The sequence below is a fragment of the Harmonia axyridis genome, chromosome 4 (genome assembly GCF_914767665.1).
Source record: "Harmonia axyridis chromosome 4, icHarAxyr1.1, whole genome shotgun sequence".
Taxonomy (NCBI): Eukaryota; Metazoa; Arthropoda; class Insecta; order Coleoptera; family Coccinellidae; genus Harmonia; species Harmonia axyridis.
The window spans coordinates 19,008,219-19,029,307 of record NC_059504.1 but is presented as its reverse complement, the minus strand read 5'-3'; the positions used below and the strand labels follow the sequence as shown (position 1 = coordinate 19,029,307).

The 21,089-nt window shown below is 32.3% G+C and overlaps 5 protein-coding genes across 7 annotated transcripts; 3 read left to right on the top strand and 2 right to left on the bottom strand.

Annotated features, from left to right (window-relative positions):
- Positions 1-43: 43 nt before the first annotated feature.
- Positions 44-2,567, bottom strand: LOC123679327 (GDP-fucose protein O-fucosyltransferase 1). Its single transcript, XM_045616881.1, has 3 exons — positions 2,213-2,567; positions 1,895-2,155; positions 44-1,843 (listed from the first exon to the last, which is right to left on the bottom strand). Exons 1-3 carry the CDS (start codon positions 2,337-2,339, stop codon positions 1,038-1,040), a joined length of 1,194 nt encoding a protein of 397 aa, XP_045472837.1. The 5' UTR covers positions 2,340-2,567; the 3' UTR covers positions 44-1,037.
- A 90-nt stretch (positions 2,568-2,657) lies between these two features.
- LOC123679328 (NADH dehydrogenase [ubiquinone] iron-sulfur protein 6, mitochondrial) lies at positions 2,658-3,315 on the top strand. Its single transcript, XM_045616882.1, has 3 exons — positions 2,658-2,871; positions 2,928-3,104; positions 3,162-3,315. Exons 1-3 carry the CDS (start codon positions 2,761-2,763, stop codon positions 3,225-3,227), a joined length of 354 nt encoding a protein of 117 aa, XP_045472838.1. The 5' UTR covers positions 2,658-2,760; the 3' UTR covers positions 3,228-3,315.
- Positions 3,316-4,135: 820 nt separating this feature from the next.
- LOC123679326 (ribonuclease P protein subunit p40-like) lies at positions 4,136-8,143 on the top strand. Of its 2 annotated transcripts, XM_045616880.1 has the most exons (5): positions 4,136-4,394; positions 4,447-4,588; positions 4,642-4,806; positions 7,458-7,899; positions 7,956-8,143. In XM_045616880.1, exons 1-5 carry the CDS (start codon positions 4,281-4,283, stop codon positions 8,140-8,142), a joined length of 1,050 nt encoding a protein of 349 aa, XP_045472836.1. In that variant the 5' UTR covers positions 4,136-4,280; the 3' UTR covers position 8,143. The 2 variants fall into 2 exon arrangements, with proteins under 2 accessions (XP_045472836.1, XP_045472835.1); XM_045616879.1 differs by lacking the exons at positions 4,136-4,394; positions 4,447-4,588; positions 7,458-7,899; positions 7,956-8,143 and adding an exon at positions 5,054-6,869 and having other exon boundaries at positions 4,665-4,806.
- Positions 8,144-8,457: 314 nt separating this feature from the next.
- On the top strand, positions 8,458-18,431 carry LOC123677534 (E3 ubiquitin-protein ligase Su(dx)). Its single transcript, XM_045614104.1, has 9 exons — positions 8,458-8,898; positions 8,953-9,567; positions 9,618-9,765; positions 11,650-11,831; positions 11,887-12,015; positions 12,069-12,342; positions 13,695-14,229; positions 15,349-15,648; positions 17,472-18,431. The coding sequence occupies exons 1-9, from the start codon at positions 8,847-8,849 to the stop codon at positions 17,739-17,741; spliced, it is 2,505 nt and encodes an 834-aa protein (XP_045470060.1). The 5' UTR covers positions 8,458-8,846; the 3' UTR covers positions 17,742-18,431.
- LOC123677535 lies at positions 18,123-19,921 on the bottom strand. 2 transcript variants are annotated; one of them, XM_045614106.1, is made up of 4 exons: positions 19,744-19,921; positions 19,544-19,686; positions 19,197-19,486; positions 18,123-19,131 (listed from the first exon to the last, which is right to left on the bottom strand). In XM_045614106.1, the coding sequence occupies exons 1-4, from the start codon at positions 19,833-19,835 to the stop codon at positions 18,913-18,915; spliced, it is 744 nt and encodes a 247-aa protein (XP_045470062.1). In that variant the 5' UTR covers positions 19,836-19,921; the 3' UTR covers positions 18,123-18,912. The 2 variants fall into 2 exon arrangements, with proteins under 2 accessions (XP_045470062.1, XP_045470061.1); XM_045614105.1 differs by having other exon boundaries at positions 19,197-19,495; positions 19,744-19,920.
- Between the last annotated feature and the right edge of the window lie 1,168 nt (positions 19,922-21,089).

The window sequence follows — 21,089 nt, the reverse complement described above, 5'->3', positions numbered from 1 at the left end:
GGAAATGCTGAAATTCCATCAAATAGATTCAAAAAAATATTGATCATGATGTAATACTGTTTATTGTGATGTATATCAAAATAACAATTTCTATTTTTTCTGTGCGATATGAGAATGCAAAGATCAAATTTTGATTTAGGAAAATACTATCAAGATTGTGTACAAAAATAATCAATTCATTTCACATTTTCACTCATAAAGCATTAGAATTCTTATACTCTAAATTAGCTACAAAAGACTAGAAATAAAATATAAAAACATTTATAAAATGATTCAATAGGCAGAATACAAGAACTAGAATTTACACATATCTTCCAATACCTCTTTGCTTATGTCCCATTTTACAAGAGTATTACAATAGTAAAAAATAAATTCATAAAAATTATTCATTACAGATACCTACTGCAAAATTAAAATTCACATGCAAATTAGTTTATTTCAAACATAATGGGAGTTTCAAGAGAGTATTAAAAAGGTCCCAAACATCTAGTAAAATTGCATTGTTAATCATTATAAAAAATTATGCATTTCAAAATTATTTTTTTTAAAAATTTATAAGAAAATTTGTAGTGTCGAAACAAGTATTACCCTTTCAAATTATTTTAGGATAGAAGAACTTATAATGAACAATGTTAGTGCTTGTCTGTCTCACAAAAAAAGACCTTAAATTTAAAATTTTTTTCTTGAATACTTTCTATATCCATTCATCAAATAAGCTATTTGACAAATTTTGGTTTATTGAACACATGAAAAGTGGACATCAAAAAAATTAAATTCAAAGATGCTGCCAAAATACAAAGGGTTTATTTTCAATACCCCTTTTACCTTTTTTTTTTTGAGAAATCATTTCGAGTGATAAAACACTCATAATTATTTAAAAATATTTCAAATCCATAAGCAGGACAATACTTTTTGTCAAACAGTCTATTGCTCGAATCGTACGATTAAGTTTTAAACTATTCTTTCTGTTCAAATTTATTGAGATCTTTACCCTACTAACTAAGCTTGCAATGACCTGCACTGCAAAACAACTTTTCTCACAGCTCTTCACGAATATTACTCTTACTTTTTTCTTTGGGAAAAGCCCAAAAGGTAGAAGGAAATTTATGTACATCACGTTCCCTCTTAACGAAAGCGGTATAAGATGATATGCAATTACCAACAAAATGATTAGATTGTCCTAAGATAGCCAAATCTACATGAGGGTTATTCTCCGGATACTTGAACACTTCTACATTCATTCTCTTCAGAGCCTTATTTAGGTCGTTAATCATGTGATTACTATCCGAGGCTACAAATACAGATCTAATAATTCTACCTTCATTTCCAGAGTTGTTAATTGTTTTAATCACTCTTTTCAACTGTCTTATGATGGTTTCTTTAGTTGGAAGACACATATCTTGAGTTGCTTTGCCTTTTTCATTCCGATAGCCCAAGCACTGTGGAGCAGCAAACAAATTTGGACTATCTTTAATGTGTTCACAAGCTCTAACCCAGTCAATGCCATTTCTTAAATGTATTCCAATGAAAGCACCTTTAGGTAGGATATTTTTGATAAAACTTTGGGCTTTTGAAGATATCTCATCACTCCATTCTAAATATTTGTGGAGTTTTCGATTTTCTTCCTGAACAGGGAAAGTTGCAGGGGCACCAGTAAAAGCCAAGACTTGCCATTTTTCAGGGGGATATTTTGAATTCCATTCTTGAACTACATTGTGATGATGAACGTCATAGTGTAAAGGACCATAAAATTCAGAATCAACAAAATTGATGGAATATGTATCCCAAAATGGACCAAAAGGATTTCCTTCTTTAGCATTACATGATTTATTCTCATCTCCACCTTAAAAAAAGTTAATGGAAAATTTGTAAATGCTATGTAACACTTATGTACCTCTAGACATATAACAAAAAGAAATTCTTTTATTTGGGGGCCATTCTAAAGGAGCTACATCAGACATAAACTCCTCCATCGTAATGACTTTATGATACTTTTGGAGAGATTCCACTTTGAAATATTTTTTAAAAGGAACTTGAATCGACTTTGGTTCTCCATAACGATATTCAACCCAAGGAGGTAAAACTAAAGTTCTATCAAGTGCATGTGCAAAACTAAGAGCTCCCAAAAAATGATCAGCTTGGTTACCAAATCTTCCTGAAAATATAATTGAATGGAGTTCTTGAAGTATTTCACAATTACTGCAATATTTACCCATGCAAGGACAATATACTATATATCCTAAGGGATCTACATCAACCTCTGAATACGCAGAGTTTATAAACTGTCCAAGGATTAATGGAAATATAATTAATTTTCTAAGCAAATTCAACACCTCCATTATGGTAAACAAAAATTACTTTTGAATATCAGGATATAATTTAAATAAATTTATGATAAACAAATCAAAGAGTAACATTTGCAAAAACAATTTAGATTTACAAAACTTTTAAATCTACAATGTACACAAAAACACAAACCACAGAAAAATATTCACTTTGTGTAACAGATAACAGTTGAATGAAATAGAGAATCCCCTTAATGGGGACTAAAAAGCACTGTGTAAATAACGATTATTATAAAAAAGGTAATATGAAATCTTTATAAAAAAATATACAAGGAAAAGCATATGTGAACACTGCAAACTCTGTGTTAATAATTTCTTGATGTCAAATCGACATTGACGTTCAATTCTTTGACTTATTTCGTAACAATCGTTACCAAATTAAAAACTACGAAGAAATTATTGAAGAAAACTAACAATGAACTCTTCACTCATGAATATTTCACGTATTAGCCGAAATACAATAAGTAAATTATTTATTTCAAGATATTCTTCATTACCTGAAGACCAAGTAACACATACTGGCCAGGTTGATAATAAGCAGTTTCTTTACAAATTGTGTTTATTTGATACTTTTTTTTATAGAAATGGGATAAGGACGACTATCGAATGGTGAGATTCATTAATAGTCCTAAAAACGTAAATAAGAATATAGCCATGGAATTAATTGCTGAGGAGCCCCCTAAAAAAGTCAAAAGTCGTGTAGTAGCTTGTGATGGAGGTGGTGGTCCAACAGGTCACCCTCAAGTATTTATTAATCTAGTAAGCAAAGCAATAATGATGTAGTTTCCCCTGAAATTATATGTTTAATTTTTTTAGGACAAACCTGGAAATCATTCTTGTGGATACTGTGGTTTGAGATTCGAATTAGAACATGGTCATTAAAAATAAATGTTCCACTCTGTAGATAATATAACTTGGAGTTGAGTCAAGAATTATTTATCAAACTATTAAAGATTTTGTTGAGCCAAAATGTATAATGTTCTATCTCGAAGATTCAAAAATTCCTTTCCTCAAAACAGTTTTAGGGACATGAACTGGGTTAATCTCTACTTGAAGGATCTAAGAAAGTAGATTCAAAGCTATGTTTGATGCATTACAAAATATGAAGACAAAATAAAATTCACTTAATCTACATTTCTAAGGAGTCTCAGAGGCCTAGGAGAGTCAGGTTTAAAAACAAATGTATATCAAAACCAAAAACAAAATTAAGTTACATTATATCTTAAAACATAGAATACTTATTCTATACTCTTAAGTTGCATATCGACTTTTACCATAGTATACTATAGTATCCATATACTTTACTTGTACTAGGTACACTTGAGGTCCAAACATGTTTTTATTTACAAATAGTTGTTGAACTATTATTACAACTAATACCTAATATGCATAATCAGAGCCGCCGCCAGACATTTTAGCGCCCCAGCAAATTAAAATTTCGCCTAATTTTTATGAATTTTCTTTAAAGGATCCTGTGTTATTCCTTTCAGGCATATTTTCAATTCCCTATGAAATCGTATTTTTTAACTTTATCCTTGTCAAATTTATTGAACAACGTTTTGTCTATTTCATAAAGAAAAGTCCTGCATTGTTCAAAAGTACGACGATAAGTCTATAGTGAAAGGGAGACTTACTTCTTAACTGACTTGGCGCCCCGGAAAATATCCGATATGCCGCTCCTGGCGGCGGTTCTGTGCAAGCAAAGAAGATTAAAATCCTAAGTAGTCCACAAGAAAATGAATATGTTTGGTATCTATGGCATCATCATAGATGTCTAATGTTTTCATAAAGGTTATGTTTTCTAAATTTCACTCTATGATATGTCAATATAAAGAAAATTGTGCGTATCAATATATCAACATGTTTTGCAAATATTAAATGTTCCTTTTGTTTACGAATTGATGGAAAGTGAAAAACAATTTTAGTTTTCATAGAATGTTGGCTCCAGAAATAAATGATTACAAAGCACCACCATCAATTTTTCAGAGCCAAAAAGTTGAGAAAGATCATTGTCTGAAAAAGATAAGACTTTTCAATTTCGTACATTCGGTAATAAAGTTTAATTTTTTTGAGAAATCATTTCTATTTGTATCTCTTCTAGGTTACAGTGATATTGCCAGATATCTCAAGTGTACCTGAAACATTTGGATTCGATCTATCTAACTGTGATTATTACAGAGTGAACTCCTTGAACCTAGATGAATTGGTGAAACCAGATTTTTTATACAATTTTATAAATTGTGGTAAGGTAAAAATTGTAATGGTATTATTCTCTTTATAATAATTTATTTGTTAGGTAAACTCCATTTATTGAGTGTGAATACTAGAATTGACTGTGACGATTGTTTTGCTGTTACATCTTGTGGAAAACTGATTCTTCATTTGAACAAGTTAACTTTTCAAACGCTTGGGCTCGAAGGAAAGTTGTCATATTTCCATAAACGCTCAAAGGATAAGTATAGTAAGTATTTGATTTTACATTAATTTGATTACATCTACAAAATTCGAACAAAACTTTTTTGGATTGGTTTCATTGGTGAGAAGATCATTTGCTTTGATTTTTCATTGGATATAAATATGATATGCAAGATATGAAGCTAGTCGGAAAAATCATCTGAAAAGAAATACAGATTGTTTTGATATTAATAAACATAAATCGTATTGGAATATTAATGGAGAATTTATAATAAAATAGGATAATTTTTCAGACAATGCCAAAATATCGACAAGTGACATGTCTCCAGACGTTGGCTCTGAGAAGTGTTGGAAATATGGTCACATCCTTAGCTCCTCAAATAATAGCAGACATAAAACTGATCAGTGACTCCCAATGTAAACCGGAATTGCTCCAAATTAAGTTAGATTGTGTGAAAGATCTTCTGGTCTCGCATGTCCCTTTCTATTTAATTGATAAAATGGCTGTGGAAGTTTTGAAAGCTGTGAAATGTTTGATAGATGAAACTAAAAAGTGCTACTATCCTCGTACCAATATCGAGAAATTTTTGATAGAAATGAATGTTGTCGTTAGTTTAACAGAGGTAGTTTTAAATAGTCGATTGAGAGAAATAAGTTTTTCCGAATGGCCGAAAATAATGAGATACGTCCTTTATAAAAATTTATATAAAATGACAGGCCTCGAAGTGTTGAATTTAGGTTCCTGTATTGGAGGTTGGCGAACCTCTGAACACGATGAATTCATATTGCAGGGTATCAGAAACATGTCGAACTTGCGTTCGTTGTGTCTATGTTTCGACTGTACTGATATGATTATTCAAGTCTTATGTGATAATTGTCCCCACTTGCAGTGCCTTGATGTTACATCTTCAAGATCCGTCACTGATAGGAGCATTCAATGTTTGTTGAATTCCAAACAGTTAAAAGAACTGCAACTTCATCATACTTCTATAACGACGGAAGGCCTGGCTCATCTCCTGAAGGGCCTTCCTAAGATCCAAGAAATTGGAAAATGCGATGAATTTGGAGATGTTGTGAAGTTTTTGTATCATAGTTTGAACGCAACTGGTCCTTTCGCCTTAAAAAGGATTCAGACTAGAGATTTGTCTACTGAAAATTTGAGGCTGTTTGTCGATATGTTTCCTAACATCGAGTGCATAAGTTTGTTTTATCTTACAAGTCAGGTGGCTGATTTTACGGTGTTTTCCTCTCTGGATCACCTTAAAGAACTGAAGCTGTTATCATGCGCTTTTTATGGGGATTATTTAAAGCAGCTGCTAGAGGTCAAAGGTACTAATATCGAGAATTTACATTTGGAACATGTTGAAGAAATTGATTATGACGTTTTGGTGCACATCAGTAGATTTTGTCCGTTTTTAAAAAGTTTGGTTATTTATAACTGCGATTTTCTTTCGAATAACATTCTACCTTTACCCAATCCTCACACTCCACCTTTTCAACATTTAGAGAGATTATTCTGGATGGTAGATGGTGCTCTTCCACATCTGGAGTACATACTTTCAAATGCATCTCGCATAAAAAATATCCACTTGGGATCTTCAACGGGTATCAATCATTCGTCCATGGTTAGGACATTGAAAAAAAATCCTATGACTAGTTTGGAAGAACTTAGAATACTGTTTAGCAGTGATATGAACATGAAAACAGTAGATTTGTTACTGTCCAGCTGTAAGAATTTGAAAGTGCTGTCAGAGCTTGAAAGCTGGCAAGGCATATCTCTTGCCGAATTGAGGGCTTTCCGAAATCATATCATCAAAAAAAATTTCGATATAGATATACGACCAACTCTATCTTATTACTCATATCAATAACTCCAACTGGAATATATATTCGGGCGATAGCTGGCCTACAATTCCATTTGAAAATGCTAAATTTTGGATATTTGGAATATACCATCCAAATGTTTTTTATTGGTGCTCAATGTTTTTCATTTTGTTTATTTGTACTCAATGTAGTGAGAAAGTTTTCATTGGTGTGCAAATTGATATAAATTTAATAGCTTTGTGTTGTGAAATTTGTTTTCTGTGGAATAAAAGTTATTTTATTGAATTTGTTTCAGCCCTTCCATTCTGTTGAAATCATTTTCATGTGACTTATTTGAATCAGTTTTCATTGATTTAACCTTTCTGTATGATTTCTCATTCTTCATTTCTAAAAAACCAGCTCTCTATGATATATTATTTTCGATCTTGTAACATGCGAACGCGTGTTTTAATAGAACCATTTACGTTATGAAATAACCATGCCAAATTTCATTAAAATCGGACAAAGTATGACCTGAAACATTGATGTGTTGGGAATTTCACTTTTGCTCTTTTACCTGGAAAGCTGAAATGGTATAGGACTTTCCAAACAGGATACATGTACCAAATTCCATTAAAATGGGATAGAAATTATGGCAAAATTTTGCGAACACAAAAATCGACAGACACGAAGTCGTCAGAATGCCTGGATTTCACCTTCAGTACACTCTGTTTAGTTGTTACTCAATTCAAATTAAAATACAAGGTTTATCGTTTGGTACTCAAAATTTCAGATCTGGCGCCCAATTTCCTATTCGAATTATGGTCATAGAAAATTATAACTCAACCTGTCTTATTTGAATTTTATAATTTTCCAATTGTCATTATTTTTCAGTTGTCAGTATAGATTTAAAGACACTCAAACCAGAAAAAGGCTATCATGAAAGAGTAAAAACTTGCTTGAAAAAGTTGAAAGCAGATGTAATTCTAATATGGGAATCACCAAAGAAAGAAATTTGCCCATCTTCCATCGCAAAATACTTTTTCGACCTGGGATTCAAAATTAAACAATGTAAAATAAAACAGGATTCAGAGACTGTGTTTAATGCTAAGGTACCAATTATTGAAAGTTTTGATGCGTTTGATAAGCATGAAAGCGCTAAATTTGTGGAATGGTTGGGAATGCTTACGATAAACGGATCTATGGAGGAAAAGTCAATGTTTGTTTCTACTTATGAAACTCCACAACCATCAATGCGTCTCCACCATGTAAAAACATTGAGGTGGAGAGGATTTTTCAGCATTTCTGCAGTTACTGATTTATTGGAAGAGGTCGAGTAAGTTCTCACAAATTTTCATGTTTACAAGTTTTTTTAAAAAAATGTATTTTCAGGATCAAATATGGCCAAAAAACGATGTGGAAAGCAATATATTTTCAAGGATTTTCAGATTCTCCAGTTGCTTGGGGATTAGGGGAACATCATTTTTGGACAAATGGTGATAATGGAGCAGTTATATTATTGAATAAGGGTGAATTTCACTTATGTTCTCAAAAATGTTCAAATAAATATTATAAATGAAGTATTTTGTGTTCTTGTCGTTCTTGATTTTCCTGGAGAAGTACCTCCATAAATCTATGGTCCAATGGAAGATTGGTTTCTATGGTTATTGGAGAGGTAATAAAGACAGAGACAACAATTGGTGTCCTCTTCTATGATTTTTGATTATACCATAGAAATGATTTTTCTTATTTTAATTTATAATAAAATAGTCATTAATAATAAATTTTCATTAAACCACTCATATGGTGAACTGAATAAATAATTTTTCGAATTCATTTTGTTTTAATTTTTTTTTTTTGACAAGATTTCTTAAGGTTTCCTAACCTGTTCAAATTGAAAGGTTTACTGCAATGGTGGATGTTTTTTATTTGGGTAATAAATGAAAATTCATAATTTTATTCATTCAATCAGAATTATAGAAATAAGAAGGGTTTACTATGAAGTGGCAGTTTTTTGTGAAATCGTTTAAATATTGAAATTATTTTAACATTCCATTTGTTATCTGTTACCCTGATTTCTACGTCATCGATAGGAGGAATTAGCAAAATCTATTTCCTATTATGAAATAAGGTTTTGCATCGCAATGTTGTCCTTCAAAGGATGTGTGTACTTGAGATGAAAGTTCATCCAAGAGAATAATCTGGATCCGTCAGAAACTTTGATTTAAAGGTTAAAAAACTGACAAGTGCTACACTTGCAGTTTCAAATAAGAAAACATAACAATGAATCCAACTGTTGACCAAGTGCCTGGGTTCCACCAATTATCAGTTACAGGTAAATTGGTTGGATAATTATGGGTAAGATGATTATAATGGACTTTTTTTTTAGTGGAGAGTGCTCACCTTCGTGGAAATGTTCTTTTTAAACCGTGTCCTTATGTAGAAATCATAGTAGATGAAGATATATCCTATAAAACCGAACCAAGTAAACATACTTTTCAGCCTAAATGGAATGAAAAGCTTACACTTTTAGTAAAACCACACTCTAACATAAATTTCTGTGTATTGGATAAAAATAACTTCAGAAAGGATACAGTGATCGGTGAAAAGAAGTTGGATTTACTACAGTTATTGAGGATTTTCAATGGAAGATGTGATAATTTGGAACTAACGATAGATTTATTTAATGATAATAAGCAAGGGGAGAGTGCTGCTACAAAAGCAGGAGAATTAGTTTGTTTATTGCAAGGATTAGTTGTTGATCTATCCAAGTATATGAGACAAGGGAGTGGTAATGTACCTCTAACTCCTAGCAATAGTGAAGTCGATTTGCAGCGTAATGGAATTCTGCTACTTAGTGGTATTAAAGCAAAAGTTCGAGCAGTAGGCTCGGAAAATATGTTGCCATCTAGACCTAGTTTTGAGAGATCCCCACCAGTTCCAGCTCCAAATATTGCTTCAATTCCAATGACTTCAACATCAACAACGGCAAACATTCCTAATGGTATGTTTTATGTTTTATTAAAGGATTTTTATACAGAGCGTGACTTATAGGTTCTATTGGTCCACCTGCCACAGTACCGCAGAGTAATATTAATCAGATAGAACCCGCTGGAAGTAGGCATGAGGATCCTTTACCGCCAGGTTGGGAAATGAGGTTTGACACTTATGGAAGACGATACTATGTTGACCATAATACAAAGTGAGTAATTATTTTGTTTATTGAATATGAAACTAATGTTTTTCATTTTTACTGAACACATAAAAATCTAGTCATGAGATTCTAATAAAAATTTATATCCAAAAACTCTAAGGGCTAGGACTTCGGTGTAAAAAAAATTGCATTCAATATCATTATAATAATATTTTCTTTATTTACTTATTTATTCTTGACCTCTAATACAGTACAAGTACTGGTGACAAGGCCTATTTACCAATATAAAAAAAAAAAAAAACAAAAAATACTATCAAATATTCGAAACAATAACAACGTTAAACTAAACAAAATCAACTTTTAAGGTACAATTTATGCTTAATATTGAAGTTTTTTCTGCTTCTTACATCCTTTTTTACTGCCAGTGTTTGGTTGAATGCTTCTATTGCTCTGTAAATTGGGGAGTCCTGGGCTTTCCCTGTGAACCTGAGTTCGTTTCTGTTGGTACCTCTATCTCGTGTGTACATCATATATTGGTGTAAATCTATAATTTGACTTAGTATAATTGTTCGTCATGCCATGCATTCAGGTTAACCTGTTCAAATTTCTTTAGGTTATGGTTGTCCAAAAGTTTAATGTCCTTATTTAATATTGTTGTAGGCGTAAACAGGCTTTAGTTGAATAATATTTTATAGTTCTATTTTGGATATATGTTTTTGATTTCATGATTGTAAGTTTTCAAATTTTTGAATTATGATTTTTTTCAAATTTTTTGCTCTTAAAATTCATGGATCATATTCTCGAGCTAGAAGGATATATGAGGAAAAACAACATTTTTTGTACTGAATTTCATGCAAGTAGATCTTGCATTTTCCAAAAAAGCTCTAGACGGCAGACAGAAGGAGTGTTTCGATTGATTTCTTAACTTTTCAGATTCTAAAAACGTGAATTGTAAAATTTTAAGAGTGAATAAACAAGAACTTTTTCCAAAGGAAATAAAAAAATTGCCATGAATTCATGTACATTTTCAAGTAATGTGAAATAAAAATCTTCAATAACATAATCACTAAAACTCAATATCATTAAAATGTATAAAAACACTGTATAGTTTTGATAATTATACAAAACTGTTTCAATGAAATAGTTTCTAGGAAACCTTTCAATAGGTTATTTACTTTATCAACTTTTCATTTTAAATTTACAACACTCAGATTATAGAAAACATTCTTATCTGTGGCTTTGATAATGAAAGGAAAATTCTCTTTTGTTAGATATATCGAATTTTTGCTTCTAAATGAATAAAAATTATAATAATACTATAATGATTATTCATTTTCAATGGAAAAAATAAAGATAGTTTATTGGGATAGATTGTTAATTGAAACATATTGAAAGTAGCTCATTGTGGATTTTAAAAATAACATAAAATGACTTTCTCTTCATTCTTAATGGTCTTGGAATCATGGAATTTCGAAATTTAAAGTAGATTCGTCTTATTGTAGACAAATTTGAAAACTGAATGATGTCGTCCATGATTTCTTCTTGAATTTCTCACAGAGTTTCACAATTAGGAACTGATTTTGATAAAACAATTTCTGAACATTATTGAAGCTTGTGTCTTTCCATGATCAAATGACATAATAATAATAATAATATAATGACTACTGAAGGCTGAAGGACACTAGGTCGGTGGCCATTTGTTTAACAATAAATAACAGTTACTACTACTGACTACTGAACATGAATGACATAAGAAATGTCAAAAAATATTGCCCTTATAACCAATTCAAATTGTCTCTTTCCTATTGGAAAACCCTTTATAATTAAAGAAAGAGCTAATGAATGAAATATACCAACATAAAGACTGAAATTGGTTCAGGAATTCTTATACAATTCTCAATTTTCTTTGTCATAATGTTTAATGAAATGCAGATCCACATCATGGGAAAGACCACAACCTCTGCCACCTGGTTGGGAAACTAGAAGAGATTCCAGAGGGAGGGTCTACTACGTGGATCACAACACCAGGACTACAACCTGGCAATGGCCAAACTCAGAAAGATTGCAACATTATCAACAGTGGCAAGGAGAGAGACAGCACATCGTCTCACAAGGTGAGACAACACCTATGCGCGTTCGAAATTTATACTCAAACTAACAATTTTGAAGGAAACCAAAGATTTTTGTATCCTCAACATCCCACCGGTCCAGTACCAGGACCTTCTACAGCCATTCCGGAAGAAGATGATGGTCTAGGTCCTCTTCCTCCAGATTGGGAAAGAAGAGTACAACCAGAAGGTACTGAAGGTGTTGAAAGCGAGAAATGGATGTATAATAGATTTTTTTTCAAGGTCGGGTCTACTTCGTGAACCACAAAAACAGGACGACCCAGTGGGAGGACCCCAGAACCCAAGGTCAAGAAATCAGCGAACTGGACGATTATAATCTTCCGGACGGGTGGGAGATCAGGTACACTGAGGACAACAAGAGGTATTTCGTCGATCACAATACGAAAACGACCACGTTTGAAGATCCTAGACCGGGAGCTCCTAAGGGCCCCAAAGGAGTGTATGGGGTCCCTAGAGCTTATGAAAGATCCTTCAAGTGGAAGATCAGCCAGTTCAGGTGAGTTATTCGCTTTTTGCAACTGTTGTATAATCGGCTATTTGGCAGATTTTTAGATTCTCTAAAATTATTCAGTGTCTATAGCACATAAAGAGTGAGTATTTCCATTTCGCATGAGTATTTCTCAATGAAAAGGCATCCAGAAGAGTTAAATTTGAAGAGATGGACAAAATACAATTTCACCCACTGTGAACTGGCAACTGTCTCGTTACTTGGAATACTCCAAGTGACGTCACCGATACCACAAAAGCTCTACAAATTCGAATGATTTGTATCTCTTTTCACGCGATGAGAAATACGTGGATTGGCCGAACTCACGATGACGTCAATTTGTAGTAAACATATGTCAGATTTATATTTTCGTTCCTTTGCGGTGTTTTACTACGAATTTCAACATTTTTTTGCAATTAAAGCTGATAGTCATCGTCTGAACAGATTCATTTTCCCTGAAGAAAGATAATTGAAAACTTTTTGTATTCAAAACAACATTGAATTCCAAGATAGCTATGGTATGAATGTAATGAATTGAAGTTATTTTTACAACAAAATACTATGTATATGTATGGTAATGTATTTATATCTTACATCAAAATGATTTTCACTACTAAATTTTGACAATTCCATTTAATTCATGCACATTGTACTAGTATTCATAGGTAGCCTTTTCATTGGTAAAATCTGTTTGCAAAATGATTTCCTTGAACTCTTCTCCTATTCCAAGTAAAAATCAAAGTTTGATTTTCTCCTCTTTTTTGTAAATGTAAGACTTTACAAAGAAAGGCCTAAGAGCTCTTGTTTACCTGAAAGACCTTCTTTGATTTTCAAGAAAAATTCACCCCCTAACAACTTATGCACTTATTAGGAAATATACCCTGCCTTTATAATGCTTTATACAAACTTAGTTTTAGTTAATTTTAATAAAGAGTTTTCATATCATATTTATAATCATAGAAAAATACATGTTTCAAGAACGTTTAATAATTGATACTGAAGGAAATTTAAGAAGAATTGATGATGACATTATTCAGTTAATACTCACTATTTTTCGATGAATAGTGAGTCGATTAACTGAATAATGTCTTCCATGAACTCTTCTTAAATTTCTCTCGGTATTCACAAATGAGCACTGATTTGATAAAACAATTCAACAATTTCTAAGAGTTGTTGAAGCGTGTACCTTTCCATGATTAAATGACATAACCTACTTAACACAAATGACATAAGAAATGTCAAAGAACAATATACAGTGTTGCCATTATAACCATTTTAAATTGTATCATTCCTATTGGAATGGAATTGGATGAATTGATTTATATAACTTTACATTTGACGGAATTTGTTTTTGGTTTTAGGTTCTTATGCCAGAGCAACGCCCTTCCAAGTCATATCAAGATCCAAGTGACCCGCCAGACCCTGTTCGAAGACTCCTTCCACACGATCATGCGCTTACCAGCTTACGAACTTCGTCGTAGACTGTACATCATCTTCAAAGGTGAAGAAGGTTTGGATTACGGCGGAGTGAGTCGAGAGTGGTTCTTCTTGGTGTCCCACGAGGCGTTGAATCCAATGTATTGCCTGTTCGAATACGCCAACAAGAACAACTACAGTCTGCAGATAAACCCAGCATCTTACGTGAATCCGGAACATCTGACGTTCTTCAAGTTTATCGGTAGATTCATCGCGATGGCGTTGTATCACGGCAGGTTTATCTATTCCGGATTTACCATGCCGTTCTACAAGAGGATGTTGGGTAAAAAATTGGTCATGAAGGATATCGAAAGTATTGATCCGGAGTTTTATAACAGCTTGGTTTGGGTGAAGGAAAATAATGTCGAGGAGTGCAACTTGGAATTGTATCACAGCGTTGACTTCGAGGTGCTAGGTCAGGTGAGTTATCATTCTTTCCAATTCTGTGGCTAATCTGTTTATTCTGCCATATCTTGTAGAACAAAGTCTTGCGGGAATATCTCAGTACGTTTCACACAGACTTCATGGTTATAACCATGAAATCTATTTCATTATTATATGTTGCTACTCGGAACACTCATGTCACGGATTTATATATTATCTGTCAAATTTCTGATACAGAAAACAGTTCTGCCAACCAACAATTTTCAATGCAAAAATCACTGAATGATATTTATGGAAATATTCCATTCATTTCAATGAAAATTCAGTGAATTAGGGGAAATAATGTATAAAACTCGAACAGAAGGCTCATTCTAACACTTGTTCATTCGAAAACTGGCATCTTCGTGGCTTGTTTTTGAATTTGGAACTTGTGAAAGAATATCAATGCCTTCTGCACTTGTATTATAAATAATTGTAATACATTCTCATGGGTTTTTCAATATCAAAATTGAATACAGAAGAAGTACATTACCAAATTAATTAAAATCGATTATTTCGGAAATTTACGTAATGGCATCCACCAAAAGTTCTTTGAATATTCAAAATGAAAGATAGAATACACATATTTCAAGAAAATATATAAATCATTCTGGTTGAAGGTCAACTATCATCTGTTAAAGTTTATCATAGAGCTTGTAATAATTATAAATATTAGGTCAATGCATATTAAAGACGAAGAAGAACTTCAAATTTTTGGATAAAAGCAATACCATTTTGTATCTTAGAATTATTTATAAATTTATAGAAACTATCGAAATGTTTGTATTGAATATCAATTAATTTTTGAGAAGGATACTGAAGAAGAAAAACCTACTTGTGGAGAGAATCTTATAATTTTTGGAAGCTTACTAACTTTTCAAAAGAAGGCCTTAGAACCCCTTCAATTTTCAATGAAAATGCACCCCCTAAAAACCTTCGCATTTATTTGGCAACACCATGTTTAATCAATAGCGCATATTGTATCAAGTTTAGAATTGATAAAATAATGAGAGAATTCTTTTCTCTTTTAATTTTTAAATTGATAAGTTTGTTCTTTTTTGTTTGATGTAAAAGAGAATTTGGTGAGTATCGAAGTCAATTTTTTTAAATCCTCAGGTAATTCACCATGAACTCATTAAGAATGGAGACAAGGAAAAAGTAACTGAAGAAAACAAGGAAAACTATTTGATGTTGATGACAGAATGGAGGATGACCAGAGGCATCGAACAGCAAACCCAGGCATTTTTAGATGGATTCAATGAAGTTGTACCTATAGAATGGTTGAAATACTTCGATGAGAGAGAGTTGGAATTGCTGTTGTGTGGTATGCAAGAAATTGATGTTGAAGATTGGCAGAGGCATACAATATACAGGCACTATACTAGAAGCAGTAAACCGATACAATGGTTTTGGCAGGTTAGTTTACTCTAATAGTTGTAAACGAAATTTAAAAACTAGAATAATTCATATCTACTTCCATATATGTTGACAATTTGAAGTAATCGGGTGTGTCATTTGTGTTTCAACATTTTTTTACAATGAAATATGCTTGTTATTTTGGGACTGAACAGATTGAGAAAGATAATTTAACACGTAGGACATTTGAATCAACATTGAATTTTAACCTCGAATCAGATTGCTTCAGTAAGATGTACAGGGTGGGCAAATTTCGATGTTTTAGTACTACAACTTTTAAACCAGAGGAGATAGACAAAATCTGATACCCACTTCTCGGTCTCTTTTTCTGAGAAACTAACAAGGGTAATATTCATTTGTGGCCACCTTCTTTTGTTTTCGAGTTATAACCGAAAATTGGAAAAATGGCGATATCGAAAAACATCTATATCTCCGCTAATACTGATGATAGAGCTCTGAAATTAAAACATTATACAGGCACTTTTTTACATGGAATCCAGTGGCGTGCTCATCTTTTCAAAAGGGTTTTTAATTGCGAACCTAGGACCCGAAGTTATGTTTTTTCAAATGGGTACACTAGATTTCTGTGCCATATTTTGAAAGCTTAATTTTTCCTGATTTCAAAAATATATAACATCATATGGTTCGTATCAATATAAATAATAGAAAATGGTCAAAAACCTTTTTTTACCTAAGATTCTCATTATTTCTATGGTATCAACTGTTGACGAGCACGGAAAAATTGAGCTTCCTATAACAAGAGAAGTGTCCTTCCGTTAATCTGATTCCACGTAAAAAAGTGCCTGTATAATGTTTTAATTTCAGAGCTCTATCATCAGTATTAGCGGAGATATAGATGTTTTTCGATATCGCCATTTTTCCAATTTTCGCTTATAACTCGAAAACAAAAGAAGGTGGCCAAAAATGAATACTACCCTTGTTAGTTTCTCAGAAAAAGAGACCGAGAAGTGGGTATCAGATTTTGTCTATCCCCTCTGGTTTAAAAGTTGTAGTACTAAAACATCGAAATTTGCCCACCCTGTACATTAAACTGAACTATAGATTCCTCCCATCAAATAAAACAATTTTTATTCTACCACTTTTTCAGATTCAGCACAGGTAAAAAGATACAGGGTGTTGAAGTTAAAAAAAAGTGTTTCCTTTATAGCTTTAACATAATCATCTAGAACGAAATGAATTTTACTGATAATTTTCTATAGATAAAGATGACATAGGAATTTTTTGTTGGATTATAAAGTGATCACAGCCGTTTCAGCAAGTGCACCTCTTCTAAGTTTATATTAATATGCAAAATGTGATCTATTACCAATTCAGCCGCATTAATCGTAGATCTGGCAACATTCATCGAAATAAATAACTTCTTTTGGTATTGTTCAAGTAATTAATAAATTCTAATAATTCATGGAACTTCTGTGTTCAAAATGTTCTGTGTTATCTTGGTGTAAACATCGAAAGGACAGGAGTGCATTACCCCATTATGAAATCATTAAATACTTATAGCTTTTCACTTGATCCTAAGTTGGAAAAATGAAAAATTGTTTTTCTATGAGAGGAATCTATAGTTATATTATTTAATGTACAATTTTAAGACTCATCCTGTATATTCAAGTGACGATAGTTCAATGACGTCCGGTAAGATTGCATTTTGATATTATCCTTTTTTTTTCTATTTTTTTTTTTTTTTAGTATTATGCAAATCAATTATTCGCGTTATCAGGGATAACATTTTACATGTAAAGATTTTTCCATTTTAGTACTATAAAGTTTGTATTTCTGAATAATACAGCTCTTTTTACTTTTAGTTTGTTAGGCAGTCGGATAACGAGAAAAGAGCAAGACTTCTACAGTTTGTCACAGGAACTTGTAGGGTTCCAGTAGGTGGATTTGCAGAACTAATGGGCTCTAACGGCCCTCAAAGATTCTGTATAGAAAAAGTAGGTAAAGAGTCATGGCTACCTAGGTCACATACATGCTTCAACAGGTTGGATTTACCACCGTACAAAAGCTATGAACAGCTGGTAGAAAAATTAACATATGCTATTGAAGAAACTGACACATTCGGCCAAGAGTAATGAAACCTCACTCTTAATGTGACTGTACCTGAAACAGAAAGTCTGGATGCCCAAATTATTTAAAGAGAGGTTTTTATAATATATTACAATTATTATCATGTAGTAATTATTGTGCAATTTACATATTGAATTGTATATTTTTGTGATATATGGAAATGATACGGCCTTGATGGGAATATGTGTATTGTTGAATTATGCGTTTTTATCCACAGTATTTGATATTTTTTGTTTGTTTACTTAAATGTGTTTTCTTTCCTTTTCATTTTAATCAGGAAAAGTTTTAGGTAATGAAATAGATTTCAAAACTTCATTTGACAGAAATTATTATTTTTGGGCTAGGAAATATATGAACAAAAAGCATTCCAACTAGAAAGAGGTAAATTCAATCAACAAATTTTTTTTATTGACCACAAAAACTAATTTTCGATCTACAATTTCCATTTTGTTTTAAATATCCATCCACTATGAATACACCAAAATTAATTTTATGGAAACATGTTCTAATGAACCAAATTATTTTGATAGCTATAGAGGTTTATTTTAATTACATTCCATTAATCTCTTAGTGTATCGGAAAATTATTCAAGAGTTGTTTACTTCTATTTTCAATGAATGAACACCTATTGTAAAATGTTATGTATATAAAATTGCTTGTAAATAAGCCCTAATAAATTGTTTAGAATAAATCTATCTATGATTATTATTTACAATTGTGTTTATTTTATACAATGGCAAATCTTAATAACAAGTTTTTAACTAGGCCAATTGGGCTTGCCCCAGGTAGGTAAAACGTCCAACTTCAGTAATCTTCAAATTTTTTTCTCTATAGCTTAGCTAATGTGTCTTCACATTGTCTTGGAACACACCACTGTTAATTGTTTTTCAAATAGCAAAAAAGTGGAGGAGAAATGAAATTTACTCCACGAATGGAAAAACGATTCTTTTTCGAAATTATAAAAATTGAACTATGTTGACTGTAATGTTATTTATGTATATATTTAATAAATATCTTTAATATATGTTTGATGTTATGGATAGTAACAGTTTTTTTCAACTGTCATTTCACAAAAAAATATAAATGAGTTAACATTATATTATCTACAACTAAAAAAAAAACTGAATCAACAGTGATAATTTTAGAAACAACCTGTGTATATTCAGAGTTTTTGAATTATTTGAAAAACCTATCATAGAAGGACCATGGTTTGTTCTCTGGTAGATTTAGTAATGTCTCGGTATCATCAATATTTACAAAATTCTCTATTATTTCTTCTTTTCCAGTACTGTCTTTCTTTTTTATTAAGGTATGCTCTTTATCACCTATTCGTTTAGTAATTGTAGTTTCCTCATTGCCTTCATTATCACGAATTGTTTTGTGAATTTCTATTGACTGAAAGGATAAACAAAGTTGAACTTAAGACTGGATAGGCATTAAACTATAGACATAGTACTTACTCCATCTGCTTTGGTAATAGTTTTAGTACTGATACTTTTTCCAAAAAATCTAGTTGTAACTTTCGGATGTTCTTGCTTATCTTTAAAGTAGTTCCCACTAACAATTGAATCTAAATCATTAATATTTATTTCATTTTCCTTTAGCTCTTTATCGCGTTTATCCATTAAATGTTTTTGAGTGGGACGCTCAAAACCAGGTTTGAGAAATTGATTCCTCAAATCTGTTCCTTCCTCATTTTCAGAAGGAGGAAGTTGGTGATTTCTATCAAAAAATTCTATTTCTCCATGTCCTGGAAAATCTGAAAATCCGTTTAAAACAGGCTAGAATAGTTACATTCTAAAGTTACCTCCAAAAAATGAATCATTTTGACCAAATTCAAATATATCGAACTCCCCCAAAATTTTATTCATTTGTTGTTCAAAGTAACGATGCATCTCCATAGGATCTAAAAATGCATCATATCTCGTATCTCCGAAATTTCCTGAATTCCTGTAAACAACAAGAAGTGGTTTCAGGCCAGCGCCAGCATGAAGGCGTAAACATTACCTGTTATCATCGGATTCAGGATAAATTTGCCTGTTGTCATCAAATTTAGGTAAGCCTAAAAATGAACGAATAACCCGAAAAAAATCATCCATGTTATGTTTTAAAACCCTTTAAATACAAGTAGATTTATTTATCAATTTTTGACAGATTGTAACCTTAATAAATTTCATTAATTCTGTGATCCGTCGTACTCTATGCCTCTTTTCTAGTTCTTGATTTAGCCACCAGAGGGTGGCTAAATCAAGAACTAGAAAAGAGGGCCAAACTAGTTTTACTTATTTATCTATTTTCGAGATTTGCCGCCAGAGGACAAAACTACGTATCCATCTTTCCCTAGCCCCTAATTTCACCACAAGAGGGCCAAACAAGTTATTCTTATTAACAGTGACATAATCATAGAACAAGTATAACTTACTCTATGTACATAATAATGAATATGCAACACATAAAACGTTATCGTGTATGATTGGTTGCCAAGAGGAGATCTGCTATCCTCACTTATCATATGTTCCTAATACGAATTTCTGTGTTTGGATGGTATTTTCGTGAGTGAAATGGGTAAATTCGAACGAAAAAATCAAGAATTTTTGCACGAATTTTGTAACAGGAACATATAAGACTGAGGAGGTATATTAGGGAGCAGGAGTACAGATGAATAGGCAAGACAAAAAACGTCATCGTGTATGATTGGTTGCCAAGAGAAGATCTGCTACCTGGATACCTCCTCATTCATCATATGTTCCTGATTCGAATTTCTTTGTTTGAATGTGAAATGCGAAAATTCGAACGAAAAATCAAGAATTTGGTGTACCACTTTTGTATCAGGAACATATGAGTCCGAGGAGGTATCTCAGGAGGCAGGAGTAGAGATGAATAGGCAACACACAAAACGTTATCGTTTTGTTGGTTGCCAAGAGAAGATCTGCTACCCGGATACCTCCTCATTCATCATATGTTCCTAATACGAATTTCTGTGTTTGGATGGTATTTTCGTGTGTGAAGTGGGTAAATTCGAACGAAAAATCAAGAATTTGGTGCACAAATTTTGTGACAGGAACATATGAGACTGAGGAGGAATATTAGGGAGCAGGAGTACAGGTGAATAGGCAACACATAAAACGTCATCGTGTATGATTGGTTGCCAAGAGAAGATCTGCTACCCGGATACCTCCTCATTCATCATATGTTCCTGATGAATTTCTTTGTTTGAATGTGAAATGCGAAAATTCGAACGAAAAATCAAGAATTTGGTGTACCACTTTTGTATCAGGAACATATGAGTCCGAGGAGGTATCTCAGGAGGCAGGAGTAGAGATGAATAGGCAACACACAAAACGTTATCGTTT